The sequence below is a fragment of the Miniopterus natalensis genome, chromosome 2 (genome assembly GCF_054644295.1).
Source record: "Miniopterus natalensis isolate mMinNat1 chromosome 2, mMinNat1.hap1, whole genome shotgun sequence".
Lineage (NCBI taxonomy): Eukaryota > Metazoa > Chordata > Mammalia > Chiroptera > Miniopteridae > Miniopterus > Miniopterus natalensis.
The window spans coordinates 146,532,304-146,549,404 of record NC_142082.1 but is presented as its reverse complement, the minus strand read 5'-3'; the positions used below and the strand labels follow the sequence as shown (position 1 = coordinate 146,549,404).

At 38.5% G+C, this 17,101-nt stretch overlaps 1 protein-coding gene across 2 annotated transcripts in view; it reads left to right on the top strand.

The window, feature by feature from the left end:
- TMEM117 (transmembrane protein 117) overlaps positions 1–17,101 on the top strand; it is a 388,807-nt gene that overhangs the window by 303,517 nt on the left and 68,189 nt on the right. For both annotated transcript variants that reach the window (XM_087813934.1, XM_016201158.2), the window contains one exon: positions 6,111–6,270. In XM_087813934.1, coding sequence (XP_087670060.1) covers positions 6,111–6,270 — 160 coding nt within the window. The remainder of the gene's footprint in view (positions 1–6,110; positions 6,271–17,101) is intronic.

The following is a 17,101-nucleotide window of genomic DNA, read 5'->3' as shown; positions in this document are numbered from 1 at the left end:
TTATTCATTCAACTATTTTTTTAAGTTAAAGTGATGCGTTGGCCATTGGTAATCAGTAATAAATGACACAGCCTGTATCCTAAGGATTTTGCAGTCTACGAAGCACTATTCTTTCTAAAACATGTTTTACTCCACACCTTAAACTGTGAAACAAAAAGAAAAAAAAATGCCTTCTCCTGACCAAGACTAACTGTGTTCTATATCTTTTAGCCATTTTTAAGTACCTCTGGGTAAACTAACAAACATTACTCAGGCATAGGTAGAAGAATTCAAGCAACTAAAAAAATGTATGGTCATTTCATTTACCACCTCTGTTATCAAGATTGTCGCTGCCCAGGATTCCATGCAAGGGTGCAATGGTTGAGCTCTGAAGAACTCCAAAGGGCACTGTTTACATAGATTAAGATGTCAGGACGCTATTCACATAAAGTACAGACTTCATGGCCAAATGCCGTGACCCAGAGGTGTCCTTTTCTGCCACCTCATTCATGGCCTTTTAAGACCAGAGTTTCCAAGTTATTTCTTCATTTCAGTTTGTTCAGTGCTTCCTGAGCTCCTGCTGTGTTCGGAGCACTTCTCTTCATGGAGAAACAGAGAGATATAAAGATAAATAACACATAAATGCATCCTTTAAAGGACAAAATTAGAGTCTAACAATTCCCCTTACAGACTCCAGTTCCCAGTGGAGCCACAAACAAGATGAGTTAATAACTGCATCTCCTTTCTCAGGGATCTCATCTTAACAAATGTGTTCAGGTTGGCCAAGAGCTAGCAGTGGCATTTCTTAAAAGCCATATGGAGAATCTGTGCTCTTTCACTAGGTCACTTAGCAAACATTACCTTTGTTTATCCTTAGTGCTTCCCGCTCTCCAGAGTATGTGACCAGAAGGACACTAAACCATTTCCTTACTGACTTTCTGAGGAGCAACCTTGACTTCCTCAGCTAGGCTACATTGCTGAATAAACTCATATATTTCAGGAATAACTGGCTTGAGGCTCTAGTGGTTATTGTTTCTTTCGCAGAGTTTCAGAGGCAACATTCATAATTAAAACAAGCACAATGAAAAGGCTTGGCATTCTCTCATGGCCATCTGTGATTCTGTGTGCTGGTACTTAGAGTTCAGAGGAGAACTGTATCTTTGAACTGGCTCTCAGTTTTGCAGTAAAAAGGAAGGGAAATATTCTTCTTATGCCTGTTTATTATATTTTCCCCTCTAAACAACATGGTTAGAAATTATACCACTAAATAATTTTCAATTCCGTTGTAATAACGCATTTCATTTCTTGTGTTTAGCACTTGAAATATGAGAATATATCATAAGTTAATTGTAAAATCAAGCTTGCTATCTTGATCCATGCATTCTTTTAATTCTTTTACTAAAGTGGTAACCTTAAACCCTGCATTTTTAATAGGATGTGCAGATTTTGACTTTATTTTGAGAAATTATGGCACATGATCTGATTTCTTTTGATTGTTCCAATATTTTAACACAAATATTTTTAAAAGAAATAAAAATGATTCTTATTTCCTTTTAGATGTTACAATAATTGTGTAGCATAATCAGAAAGGAATATGAGATTCATCACTGGATTCAAAGATTATAAATAATTTAAAGCATGACTAATAGCTAATATATTAAAACACATAAAAGCATGTTATGTTGAATCACATATAATTGCTATTTTTAGTAGGGAAAAAGATGTTCAGATTTGGGCAATTTTGTTTGACTCAGCTCATAATATATTAGTTAGGAGAATCTGTACATTCCTACTACCTGGTTTAATCAAAATGAAATTGTGTAATAGTTAGCCCAGCGAGTTAGCCCTTAGAGCCTAATGCCAATTCTTTTCTCCCTTGATTTAATGTCTGCTTTCAGGCAACTGACTATGCAAAAAGTCTATCTTAAAATGGTTATAAGTGGAAGAAGGAAAACAATAGTAACTAATTTAGTTACTTATAATGAAGTTCAGTATTTTAAAAATCCAGAAATTAGGATGGAATGATTCAGACTATGAATTAAACCACATTTTGAGGGATTATCTACATTTATTCACAAGCATTGCACTCTGTCTCTGATTACCATATAAAATAGATATTTGAACAGGCTATAAAATGTGTATGTTTCCAGATGAGATCAAGATGATATTAAATTTTTGAGACTATCTGCAGATTTTCAGCTGAAGAAGGAAAGTGGTTTATTACAGGACAAGTCCTTCTTAGAACAAGTAGATCTAAGGTCTCATTGAAGTTCAGTCACTGGCTGTCTGTGTGACACGAGCAAGTCCCCTAACCTGTCTCGAAGCATTTTGTTTGTTCATTTTACCAAAAACTCTTAGTGCACATATAAATTCACACTTTCTTCGTAGTCACTTTGTGGTTCCCAGGAGCCCACCCAAAGGCCAGAAGTCATTGGGTTAGAAAAACTCTGTTGATCCTTCTTGGTCTCATATTGTAATTCTTATTAATCTAAGAGGAATTAGCAGCAATTGAGGAAAAGCGAACAAATTGGAATTTTAAAAACATGAAAGTGAGACTAACCACTCAAGCTGATAATTATGTATGAGTTCTTTCTATTTAGTGGCCAGAAACCAGACAGTGGAATTGATGAGCCAGGATATCCTGCTGCTGCTGGCTGCAGACTGAAGGGAAATAATCCAAATAATTGCTTAATTAGATGCTTCTTATAAAGAGAAGCTGGAACTCCCCAAGAAGCATGGTCCAGAGTAAATATCTTTTCACCCATATTGCTTCAATAAAACCCAAGGATGTTGTATCGATGGCCAGCCTCCATTAGGTTCCATTTCCACTGCCATGGAAATATTCCTTTTAGCTGTTCCCTGGCAGTGGTTGTCAGTCTCTGTCAGTTTTACTTTGCAGTGTTAAGTATTCTAGATGATAATTTTTGAAGGAAAATAAATGAACTCTTAGCTACAAACATTGGAACAGGAGAGTACTATCAGGTGCTTTCTATGAGAGGCAATGTGTACGGTGGTTATGATAGACTGTCATGAGTGAGCTTGGGTTTGAATAATCTTACATCCCTTATATCTGATATTTTATATAATTTATAAAGTCTGTAACCCTAATCAGGTTAATTCTGTGACTCAGTTTCAGCAGTTGTAAATCTAGGGTGGTGACAACGGGGTTGTGGTAAGGATTGCACGAGTTAATTTGTGTAAAGTGCTTATACCCATGCTGAGCACATTGTAAGTGGCATATTACTGTAATGGTAATTTGCTATTATTACTGTTTCCTTCATAGTAGTTTCCACATATAGGTGATTGTTTTTGTAAAACCTAACTGGATCATAGCTTTTAAACTGGTGCTTTGACTGAATTATCATAACATTGGTAAAATATATCAATTTTAAAAGAAGTAGCTCAGAAAATCAGACCACATGCAACACATTTGTTTCTTCAGCCAAATCTAGCCAAAGCACTGAATATAATTTACGCCGTCTAATGACTAATTAATGTATTTTGGTCCCCCTATTCCCTTTCTTTTTTCTATTCTCCCAAGTCTTTATTTTTAGGGCTCTTTCTCTGAGCTGTATGTATTCATATTTAAAAATTGCCATTTTTATTCTCTTTGTAGTGTTGAATATTAAATATCAGGCAGAATACCTCCTTTAATTTCCCTTTGGAGTAATAAAATATTACCAGTAACTTTTCATTGAGATCTATAGCAATACCCTTTGTCAAAACAGAAGTACTTAATAAAGTCAGGAAAACACCTATGAGAAGCTCTTAGAGTATTATATATTGGATTAAATGAAATATATCAAATAAAGCAAACATCCAAGAGGTTAATTGGTACAGATTTGGTCTTAGGAAGCTCTCACACAACAGACATTATGATAAACTCCAATTACCAAAAAGTTTTAATGATTAATTTTAATGATTTCATTCACAGTGAGATTACTGGCATGAATAAAACAATTCTTTTGTAAATCTTGTAATAAATGAGGTTTCTGATTGCTCAGCAGACACTTATTCCAGACTCACAGATTTTGACATCTAAAAATGTTCCTCTGAATATTTAATTTTACAGTATCAGTTTATATATTTAGACCAATAAAATAACAGTTGGAATTCCTATATAATCAGCTATCCTCCCAAAAGGAGCCCCCAGGCATCTCTAAGGGAAAGTGCAGGGGATGATGTAGGCCTTGGACTCTGAGCGAGAGAAGGGCACTGCCCACAGAGCTGGAGTGGCTGGAGCACACCTGCTGCCCCGGGGCTTCACACCGGTGCTCAGGAACAAGGGCTTGAGGGGCTTGTGAAGGAGGCTGGGGGGCAAAGAAGGATGAGCTTAAGGGAACCAGGCCCCAGTGATTTACCAGCCTCAGCCATGCAGCGCATCCTGAACAACGATATATATTCATAGCATCCTTGTGGGACATCATTTGAAAAGCCAAGCGTGATGAGGAAATACCCTTGTTACCCAAAGGAGCTTTGAGGAAGAGTCAGTATTTATCTTTCCTTCATGGAGGCTGTTACATTCCTTGTTGACAAGAGAAATTATGGTAATTTCATTCAGATTTGCTACAAGTTTCTCAAACTAAAAAAAACAAACAAATTGACCTAACTTAGAGAAAAATTTGTTTAGAATAGCATTATTCTTAGGTTTAACTATGTATTATTTCCAATCTTTTTTTCTATTGAATTGTAAAAATAATGTTTACAATAATTTAATCCATTTGAATTTCTGGAAATGATCAAAGATATTCTAAATGGTAGTAGAGGCAATCTGTAATTTGTATTTTGGAGATCATGAGTCAAATTATTTTGAGTTTGTAGTTTTAATAATATAAATGAATTTTTATTAGAAATTTTTATTTTCCAGAATTAAAATAATATGCCTTTTCTATTCATGGAGAGGGGTTATCTAAGAAGGTATATATTATATCCATTAAAATAAAGTTCAAAATTCATGCTAATAATTTGTCCCAAATAAGATGTGAAAAGGAAACCCAAAATTTTGTTTCAGAAATTTGTATTTTGTTGAATTAGAAAGAGAAATCTAGGATAATCCACAGCATTCTTTTCAGAGTATTAATTATTATAAAAAATTAGAGGGCAAAAACAGTTTGTTAATTCCTGAAATGGGTATGTGTTTGTCAAAGGTATTATTCCTCCTTTATATTTTTCTTTTATTTTTTTCTATCTTTTCCTTTAAATTTTTTAAAAATATTTTCTTCTTTTATCTTCCTTTTTACAATTCAAAACAATATCCAGGTACCACTATGGCTCTGAAAGCAGAGGCTTAACTACATGATGTACAATTCTCTGGCAGATTAAATTCTCGCTGCCCATATTTCAGATTTACTTTGAGTGACAATATTAAAGACTATTTTTTTATTCTTATAAAAAGCTTAATTGATAATTGTTATAATTTTTAAAAACATTCATGGAATCTTATCTGCATATAATTATACAGGATTTTATGGAGGCTACAAAGATATATAAGAGGAAAACCTCAGGCCCCTAGTATCTCATAACAAGGGATGGGCAATCAGAAGGCTGTGACCTACCCAGATCGCTAGGCCACGAGCTGTCTATGTCCTGAAGCCCATGAGAAGAGGCTGGGCTGTTGGCGTGTGGAGGCGGTTTCTCCATGGAGCTCCTCAGACAAGGAGGATGGTGATGTGAGGCCTGACCATCCGGCCTTTTGTTAGACAAGAGTAGAATCCAAGGGCTTCCTCACCATTTACCCTCTGCCTTATGCTCTTACACATATGCGTTCCCTACCCCCAGCAAATGATGTCCATGCAGTGAGAAGTACACACCAGTGTTCTCTTTGCAACACATTGCCCTAACCAAGGCCATTGGTAATATTTTTGTTGTTAATTATTTGTTCTATAATCATTATCTTAATCTCCCTAAAAAAGGAAAATCTTGGAGGAGATGCTCTCATACCTTTTTCTAATTGCTTTAGAGAGAAAGCACTTAATTTACTTCTTTTTTCACCTTCCTTTTGGTGAATATGCCCTTGCGTAGGTACTTGGCAAGGGGTAGACATTGAGCATGGCACAGGTGACATGCACTCTCCCCTTTCTCTGTCACTCATTATGTCTGACGCCTTTTAATGAGCGTGTCATTCCTTGCAGGACGGTTCTGTTCACTCTGACTTCGGTGGTTGTCCTCGTCATTACAACTGACTGGATCAGCTGGGACAAGCTGAATCGGGGATTTTTGCCCAGTGATGAAGTTTCCAGAGCTTTCCTGGCTTCTTTCATCTTGGTCTTTGACCTCCTTATTGTAATGCAGGTGAGTGTCTTTGTATTTCCCTCTTCTCATTGAAGCTGCTCTGTGCTTTATTCTCAGCACAGCAAACACTGTACCGGGAAAGGCTCCATAAAGCTAGAGGAGTGCATCGTTCACTGTTGCTATTAATGGGGCCTCCTCTGATCATATTTGCAGCAATTTTACCAGGATATGCCAACTGGGCTTTTATGAGAGGGGCACCAAAAATTCAGTGACTGAACATTGCAAAGTGGGCCCCTAGAAACTCTACAGCATGGTGGTTTTCCTGCCAAGGCTTCAGGGGGAAAAACAAAACAGAACAAAACACAAAAGACCCCCTGTCATTCAGGAAATGGAAAGCTGCAGAGATGAGGGTGATAGAGAGCCAGCAAAACCGGGATAAGCAATTGCCGAAGCAACTCGGGGTTGATAGCGGTTGAAATAGAATGACATAAAAATGCTTTTTCTGGTTATGGAAATTATCACTTTCTTTCAGCATTCACCAGAGACCCTTCCATTATCATGTAAACAATATTTCTGCCCTGCTTAGCAGCAGATTGTTTGTACAATAGCATCGTGCTAACCAGTGCTGCTCGTGTAATCTTCCAGTGTGAATGCTTTGGGGTCATAAGAGTGTCCTTTGAATGGGACAGAAAGAGACATTACTATTTCTTGGCATTTTATCTTGCTCATTAAGTGCCCATCCATTTGCTGGACATTTTCTTATTGCTTTTGTAAGGTGATTTTGGGATTTTTCCTCCCAAGGCATTATAAGTTATTAGAACAAAGGCTACCATTGCTGAAGGGAAAGTATACTCCTTTGTGTTCTACACTTATGTGAGATTTCACAGGACAGCAGATTGGTTTTCTCCTGTCTAGAGGTAAAAAGATACCTTTATAAGGAATATTCTGTAGTGTCTTAAAAGAAGAAAAGGAGAAAAACAGCCAATTTTGGGGGTATATAATAGAACCCTAACATTAGGTTCAATATGGTTCCTAGAGTATGTAACTATTTTAATGGATGATAATTGAAAATACATTATTGGTTTAAAAATTATTTCAAGATACAGCATTGAATTCTTTGTTTCATCTGAAAATTGAAATATTTGTTCTTTTATTTCCAGTGGAATAGTTTCACATAGTGGAGAAAGCCCTGGATTTTGAGTAAGAAAGCATTGGGGGGTTCCATATCTAGTACATTTACAGTACTTATGCAATTATGTATCAGGCATTGCTTATTTAAAGGCTATTTTTTCTCCTGCCATCTAATGTTCCTAACTAATATACTTCCTTAAGTGAAATATCTGCTTTGGCCCAGTGGCCCACTGGTACCTCTTTGAACCCATCCTAGAGTCAAAGGTATTAGTAGACAAGTAGACCACTGTCTTTTGAATTTGAACTTGTATATGTGAGAGCATACATTTCCTGATTTCCTGCTGCCATCCACCACCTTCTACCTTATTTATACAGTTTTAATTATTCTTCCAATAGTTCACTAAAAGCAGGGACTTGAAGTGGGAAAATGTAGCATTACAATTTACAGATATTATGGACTCACTCAAAATTTACCTAATAGAGAGAGATGGAAGAAAAGCATTATAGTCGGGATTTCTGCAGGCAGAGTCAGCAGGATTGGGAAGGGAAAGATTCTGGACGGAGGAAATGGCGTGAAAATGTTTCCTGACCAGTAAAGTGCTGAAGTGATCAGAGAGGAGCCAGAGCACCAGTTGACTGAACATAGAGAATTCGTGCTGAGGAATATACCATTTTGGCTACAAGTAACAGTAACCCTGACAAGCCAGCTTATAGAAGGGAGAATGTATTCCTGTGTCATAAGAATGTCTTACAGAATCGGGGGAGGGATGCAGTTGCGTTTTGGCGACACGCGAAAGCAAAGAGTAAAGTGTAACAGGGAACCTGAACCTACCTTTTCTTCTCTGTTTCTCATATCCCCCCCCCACTTCTGCTTTCCTTTTCTCTCTTCCTGCAAAGCAGCTTTTTCAGCTTCCCAGCTCACCGATGGACACAACCAGCAGCTCATAGGGAGACCACTCTCTAGGTGCCTGACTCCAGATTGCTGGGACAGGACTGAACTGTGCCCATCTGTGGGCAGTCTCGACGTGAGGCAGTCCCAAAGGAAAGGGGAGAGAGGGTGGGCCTCAACAGCCAAAATAGTAGTTACCTAATGCAAAGTGAAAAAACAGAGGCCCAAGAAGCAAGTCTCTTAACTCATTTGCCTTTTCCCCCAACACTGAGTCATCTGGCCAAGCCTACGGTTCATCTTTTGCTCTGTCTCTTGTAGCTGAACCCTTCCTTCTCTTTCTCTGCGGCCACTCCAGTCCCGCCTCTCCTCTGTACAATTGTGAAATAATCTCCTGTGGAACCTTCTGCCCCCAGATGTCCCCAGTCCCATATACCCTATACATAACCTTCTCATCTGAAACGCCATGCTGTACGTGTCACTTCTTAGCCAGAAACAGCCAGTGACTCCTCACTGTCCAAGAATAAAGCCCAGACTCCAGGAGCGCCTCTGAGTGCCCTCCACGGCCTGACCCTGGCTGTGTTTCCTCCCCCGTCTCCTGTGCTCTAGCCCGTCCCCAGACCAAAGGGCTTGCTGCTCGGGCTTGACCACAGCACACTTTTTCCAGGATGTCTGTGAGCCTCTTTTCCCTCCCCAGATCTGTGTCTCTTCTAGTCTGCTCACCTAGCCCCTGCCACTGAGGACTGCTCCAGCCCCCTCATTGCAAGCATGTGATCGCTTCTTGCTTTAGCATCTTGGAACTTGGTACCTGGACTGCAGATGAGCATTCGCTGCCCCGCAGAGCAGGAGCCAGAGCTTAGAGCTGTACAGCCCGGGAGGCGCCCTGCCGGAGCCTCACCCGGCGGCAGGAGGCCCAGTGACTGCTGGGTGGGGACACGTGGCGCTTCCGCACCGAGCCTCAGGCAAGCTCTGTCCCCCTTTGGGGGCATCATGTTGAAGTTCTGGGAACTAGCGCATGTGGTAAGAGTGAGTTTAAAGAATCAGAGCCCCAGAGGCATTATACTCAAGACATTTAAAATATATAATACAGGCACCTAACAAGACTATAACCATCTAAACTGTGATCTAATCCATTCCATAGTCACACATTTCAGACAAAAATATATGTAGAAAAGTAGTAAAATTAGTAGCAATGGAGTGAGTACTTTCACTAAATGTTTACCCTCATTAAAGTTTTTAAGCGGTTTAAAAACGATTGACGCTAGGCTTTTCTAATAGTAGAAAATTGTAACTTACACTATCGAAAGACATTTTAATGTTTGGTTTAAAAAAGAAGAAGAAAAGAAACTATAAGAATATGATACAATTGCTGTACAAATTTTAACAAAATCAGTAAGTTGATTCTGAATACTTGTAGTGAAAGCATAATTATTTTTATGAATATTTATAGTTGGATTTCTCTACATTTATTGTGGAAACTGTTCTTTCAGATTGTTCTGTAGTTCTAGTAAAGTCTCTAGAACTAAGGCATAAACAGATGCCAGTAAAATATAACATGACTCATTATAAATCACCCATTACTATAGGACACGAGAAGTAAACTATGAAGAACACGTCCCTTTAAGAAAGCTTCATCTCAGATTCTGTTTAATATTTATAATTATGGCATTTGATTTTATTGTACCCCTTCAATTCATTAAGTGTTTAGGTTGCAGTTATGTCCCATCCATTCGTCTCCTTTGCTAGATTTAAGAACAGATATATAAGATATACAAGTTAAATATGATGTGTTGTAGAGGGAGCAAAGAAAGCAGAGTGTCTTAGGAGTTCATGAGAGGGAGAGAGAGATCAGAGTAGACGGATTGGTAGGAGAAAGCTTCAAAGGAGAGAGAAGAGTAGAAGGGCAGCAGCTAGAATTTGAAAAGGCAGATCAATGAACAAGAAAAATTTTCCCAGCTGAGATCAGTATCATTATCATCAAGGTAAGAACTCAGTTTTGTCCCGTTAAGTTCAGAAAACATTTAGGAATCCATTCCTAGTGTGCATCCCCTCGGCTGCTGCAGACAGAGGACAGGGGAAAGGAGATCAAAGATCAGTGACACAGTCCTCAGGAGTTTGTAGTTGCAGAGAGAAATTAATAATTTAATAGACTGAATAAGAGTAGAAAAGTAGAGACATTTTAGAAAGAATTATTTATTTGGAAGAATTATCCAGGTAGAAAGTAACATTTCTACCTTTACCACATTTTAAATTCATCTCCCCACCGACCCAGGATCTGCTTGCTGATATGAAGGCTTTAGAAGAGAGGAAGTTTCTCTTCATAACATAAAGAATGTTCTGTGCGTTTTATTAGACAGGAGGAGACAGAGAGAGAGAGGGAAGAGAGAGGAAGGGAGGGAAGACAGGTGAGCAGCCAGAAAGATGGCTACAGGTGGGGATGACTTGAGGAGCCAGTAAACTTCTCTAGTGCATGTGGAGGGGTGGAGGTGGGCGGGTGGGCAGCGGAAATCACCGCAGGGACTGAGGGAGTGATAGCTGTTGGGAAGTGTTCATCTCTTCTTTGTCTCTCAGAAATGCTTTCTATAGCTGAACTCTAGGGGATTGGTGTAGCGGAATTTTAAAACTGTTGAGTTTCACAACTGGATCCATGCAATCTAGCATCAAGATAGCGGGGCTGTGTGTAGGGATTGAGCAAAAAAGACAAAAAAGGAGAAAAAAACCTCATGGACATGGATGGCAGTGTAGTGATTGCTGGGGAGTGGAGAGTGGGGAGTGGGGGAGGGAAAAGAGGGGATACGTGGTGATGGGCAGAGACTTGACTTGGGGTGGTGAACACACAGCACAATATAAAGATGATGTGTTGTAGAGTTATGCACCTGGAACCTGTATAATTTTGCTAAACAGTGTCACCCCAATAAATTCAATAAAAAGGGGAAAATTAAATTCATTCTTCTTGAAAAAAGCTAGGAGCTGAAATATAAAGGAAAAAAGAGATAGCATCTGCTGAGCAAAGTGCCCAGGAGGAAAGGTTTTGAAAGAAATATGTATATCTAATCTGTAACTATATACCTGTATCTAGTATCTGTCTATCTATATATCTATCTATATCATCGATCATACCCCCCCCTCTATATATATGTATATGTATATGTATATATATTCTTAAACCTTTCTTCTGTTTAACAGCCTCTCCTCTAGAAGGCATCTCCCATGAGATTGTGTGTATGTGTGTGTGTGTATCTTAGATTTATATATATGAACAGATACTTAATATAAAATAACATTATACATATAATACTTAACTTTGTGGGTTTCAAGGTGATGAGAGAAGTCTTACAGAAGAGAGGCTTTTAAAGAGAAGAAAGATTCAAGGATCATATTTTGGTGAATACTCACAGTGTTGATGCATTTTTTCAACACTTCTTTCTTACAATTTATCTACATACCTGCTTTGTACCTTTGTATCTACTTACCTCCTGCAAGATGTGAGTTCTTTGAAAAGAGGAAATGTGTTTTTTCAGTCTTTTCATTCCCACCACTAGCTAATGTTCAGTGCACTGCAGTGTTACCATAAATATTTGCCAAATGAAAGAATAAGTATAGGAAATGAACACAACATTATTTCAGAAAAACCAAAAATCATGAGATTTTTTCAACATATAAAATATTTACCAACAACAGGAGAATGAACCATCAATAATATTAGATTAGGTCATTTCCACTGAATTATAATTTTAGAGATACTAAACATCCAAATAAAAATATGAATAAATTGCTTCATTAAGTGTTAAAGAGGACTCTTGATCTAGTTGAAAAGCACTTAGAGAGAAGCGATATTTTCTGAAAAGTAATTCTTTAATGCACTGAAAAAATAATTATGAAAATTACAATTCTACAAACATTTCACTGTGTAACATCTTCAATGTGTTTGCTTTCTGTTTGGGGCATGGATCTCAGAAGTAGGTTGACTAGTTTAAAAAACAGACATTATGACTCCTGATAGACTATATTTTAAAACCCCATTGACCTGACTTTAGTAGGGTACTTCTTCTGGGGTCATAGCTGTTGAAAGTAAAATCAGTCACTTCAGAACATAGGGCAGAGCAACAAGCATGAACCTTTTTGATTTAATAGCCATGCTGTTTAGAAAAATTGGCATATATTTTCAGAATGAGTTATTCCAACTGATTTTGTTTACATGCTACCTAGAAAGAGTTGTTTAAATTAAAAGAGTTGTTTTAATATATTCTTCAGCTTTGGGAATACCTTATACTGTATAACCTTCTTCAAAGTACTTTAGATTCCTTTTCACAATTGTTTTATATCTTCATTTTTCTTGCTCATGGTTTCTACTCCTGTTTGAAAACACAGTAATAATAATTTCTGTCATAGGTCCCAAGTGATTACATGGAATAGGAGCTTATAGTTTAAGTATTACCAGGATTAATCCTAAATGCCTACTGTGTTTATGTGCCTAAGATGTTGAATCTCACCCTTGTTTACTGTTACCATTTTGTGTATCTGACATCAGTTCTGGCCCAGTGGAAAGAAAGACTGTTCAAGGAGAATCATAAAGGGCAACCTTGATATATTTGTTAGTAGCCCCAGCGACTAGCCTCCAAACAGTAGACAGACTTACCATGGTATCTCATGTCCATGCAACACGGAGGAGTCCGGCCAAGTGGACAGTCTGCAGGGGTTGCCAGAGAACATCTTGGCAGGTGACTCATGATAACAGGAACATTCCGGCAGAAGGTAATAGTTGAGCTGGATGCATTGGGGTTAACAGACAGAAAAAATTTAGGAGCCAATCATGGGTACTGGGGTGACAAACACACTTGAAAATGAAACTAATAGTCTGGTGAGTGTATGCTATAGATCACAATTTTGAAACAGGCAGTAAGTTTTATGAGGATTATTGTGAGCAAAAGAGATCACTCAAGTCTTTATGGATAATGTAGGAAGAATGTAGCTTGAAGGAATGGTACGATTTGGTTAAGCAAGTGGAAAATAGAAACATTTAAGTTTTATCCCAATTTAAATACTCTAATCCCCAAGGTATTTCTTCTTTAAAAAGAGCTAGAGCATGCTTTTAAAACTGGGAAGATATAGATTCTATACTATTGCACATGAGCAATAATTTTTCACAGCCACATGAGGCAGCAAGACATAACTCCTTTGAATTTTATTTTCCCAATAGATGCATGGTTGTTCCTAGGTGCTATAGAATGATTGGTGCCTGATCATCACTCTAAAACAATGGCCCCCATTGGCCTTCACCCCCATCTTTGCATGTGTGTTTCACGGTTGGCCCTGGAAGTCATGTGTTGCAGTTGCCACTTGTCATTGCAACACTTATACAAGATTTTTTAAAAAGTGAAATCTAATGAACAAAATAAACTGATCATCAAAATAGATCCAGAGACATAGAACTATGAAACAGTCTGACGAATTTCAGAAGAAGGCGAGGGTGAGGGAGTAGGGGGAAGTGATTAATCAAAGAACTTTTATGCATATATGCATAACCCATGGACACAGACAATAGTGTGGAGAAGGCCTGCGGGGGGGGGGGGGGCGCAGATGCCAGGTGGAGGAGAGCAATGGGGGGAAAAAGTGGACATCTGAAATACTTTCAACAATAGAGATAAATTTTAAGAAATAAAAATAAAATATACATAAAAAAGTACACTGTTGAAGACTGACACATTCAGTCATTTCATTAGGCACACAGGTCCTCTGGGGCAGGTTTTGAACTCAGAGTATGGTTGTACTTCAGGTCAGAATGTTATAAGGGATGCTATGTGTAAGTCCTCCTGGCAGAAATTCATTTCAGATGTCCTCTCCCCAGTACAGATGGGCCAATTCTTTGTAACTAGTCTTAATGGAGTGTCAAGGATATGAGTGTTTTTTTATGGGCTTCTTTATTAAGTTTTTAAGGTACAATAATAAAGCTAGGAACAAGTTCGTGGAAGCCAGTACAACCACTCCCAGTAACTCAGAACATTCATTTCATCTCATGCCTAAAATAAAAAATGAGAAACAACCATTTTTAGACAGTTTTAATATCACCTTAGAATTATAGAATTTTAGAGCAGGGGAAACATTTAGGACCATATGATCACATCCTGATATTTACAGCTGAAGCCTGAGGTCATAAAATTAGTCACTGGCCGGGCTCAGTCTAGAAACTGGGTCTTCCAAATCTCAACCCACTATCCCAACAGGTAGCTGCTAAGTCAAAGGTCCATTAAGTCTGGAGTTGGCCATAAAGAGGAGCCTTGGGGAACATTGTGCAACAGGCGACTCAGTCCAGTCTAGTTAGAATAGAGCAGCGATTTTCCACCTTCTTCTCATGCACACATAAACTAATTACTAAAATTCTGTGGCAGACCAAAAAATATGTTATATTTTTTGCCAAGCTGACAAAAAATTTATAAGAATCACCAAAATCTTTAGAAAAGTGTGAATTCTCTGTTTAGGGAAGATTGCCAGATGTTTCTGGTTTAGTAAGCTGGCAGTGCAGTGGCGCCTGGGAATGACTAGGCACCACAGATGATTCTCGGGACAATGGTCACTGCATTAGAGTCCACTGTGTGCTGGTTAAAAATGCAGACTCTTGGGACCTCCTCTCATCTAGTGGTATCAGAATCACCAGGGAATTTGTTCTGTGAAGTTGAGTTTTTACTTAGCCCAAATGTTGTTTCTCTGAAACTCTGCTCTAAGTTAAATACTAGTAATAAGTGTCCGTTTGTTGTTACTTTGATTCAGATGACTTTATATCAAAGAGCCCCAAGAAAATTCCAAATTGCCAGCTGTTACTTGGGATTTATTGCATTGATGATATTTGGGGAATTGTTCAGAATTTTGCATTTCTTCTATAAAACTACATCATTCCTGTGGTGCCTACTCTGAGAGCTGAGCAATGAAAGCCAAATATGTACCTGGTGTGTTTTTCTCTAGTTTTTGATGAAAATATATTTTATAAATATTCCTTTGCTGAAAAACAGTGCGTTTATGTCTAAGATTCTTACCATTTCTTAATCTTTGTTTGATTGCAGTAGCTGAGCACATTTACTAGACAAGTTGAGTAAGATCTCAAGGGCAAGAATAGCATGAAACCAAAGAGAGGTATATTTTTCTCAGTTTTGTAGCAAAGTAACTTTATATAAAAATATATGTGTCCAGGGAAAAAACTAAATGTTTATATATTTTTTCATCCTTTCCTGGGCCTTCTAAAGAAGGGTGAGTACCAAGAAATATCCTTTGATTTAATAAACAGGGTCTGAGGTATGGATGCAAAAATGAAGAAACCGGAGACCTAGAAGGGGATTCTTGCCTGTGCAGTAGGACAGGAGGAGCCAGAGGTTGGGAGGAATTGTTATGGGGAAATAGAGAAGACATAGAGATGGCAGCTGCCACAGCTAATAGGACTGGGAAGAGAGGATTTTCTGAATAGTTTTGCTCTATCCTACATCCTGCTTCCCAAGAAAATTTTAGTTACAAATGTAATTCTACAGTCTTTTTGGCATGATATCTCCCCATCCCCAACCTCCTCTTTTAATTCAAGATGGGCTTTTGGTCAAGAGTCAGGGAAAGGACAAGGTCATGGAGGCCAAGGTACATGCTGATTTTTGGAACGTGAAAACGATCCGGTCCTTACTTGTAAGTGAGTGAATAAATAAGGCCTGGTGGGTGCTTTCACCTTCCCTTGTGACTGCTTCCTAATTCAACTTTTGAAGTTGTCTCTTCTTTTGGTTTCCATGAAACTATCTCTTTATTGACTCAAAGCCAAACTCTAAGTCTCTTTTCAGTCCAGTTTGTCAAAACCCCTTCCTCTAACTACTTCTTAAACATCAGTGTCCTCTGAGGTTGTGCCCAGCTTCCCTTAACATTTCCTCTCAGCTATTTTTTTCAAGTCAGTTTCAAGCTCTGCCGTGGCTTCAGGTTCTCCTTATAGGCTGGTCTTGCTCAAGTCCAAGTGTCTCTGCTGGACTTTAGGCCTGGATGTCTCACTGCCAACTGCTCTATCCACATAGGTGTTCCGTAGGCTTCTCTTCATCATGTCCAAACCACCAACCTATCAGGAATCCCCCAGACTGTTACCCACTCTGTCACTCAAGCCACCAACCCAGGGAATATCCGAGATTTCTCTTTCTCACTTATCTTCAGGTCAATCGTCAAGCTTACGCGTTCTTCTTGCTAAATATCTCTTGAATCTGTTTCTCCTTTAGACCGTTATAACCTCTGCCTTAGTTCAGGTTACCACCAACTTGCACTTATATGAGTATAATACTCTTTCTTTTAGTCTTATACCATTTCTCCAAAGTAATCTTCTTAACAAAAAAATATCATCCTCAGAGTTCCTCTAATAGAAATCCCTTTGCTTGCCATACTAGGCCTTTCGTCATCTAGTACACACCTGGCTGCTGGCTTCTTCCTGATATCACCCTCCTTCCCCTTCTCTACCCCACAGCTACATTTTATACTCCATTAATTCTGAAATTCCAGCTGATTACCAAGTAATAGCGTGTTTTTCATGGTGTGGGCCTTGGCAATATGAGGGCCTCTCCTCAAGGTGCATACTTGGTTGCCCTCAGCTATCTTTTAACCCTCAACTTAAATGGCCCCCTCTCTGTGAAGCCTCATCTGATAAGTGCTTCTTTTCTTATATGTCCATGGCAGTTTTTAGAAATTTCAATTATAGTTATTCCCTGTTGGATTGCATTTGTTTGTTTGCATGTATGTAATCATTTCACTGAAAAGTTGTGAGAATTACATGGAATAGTTCTGGTCCAACACAGAGAGTAGTCAACAGATATTGCTTAAACATCGACCAGCACCTAGACCGGTACCTGGCAAGTCACTGGGACTCAA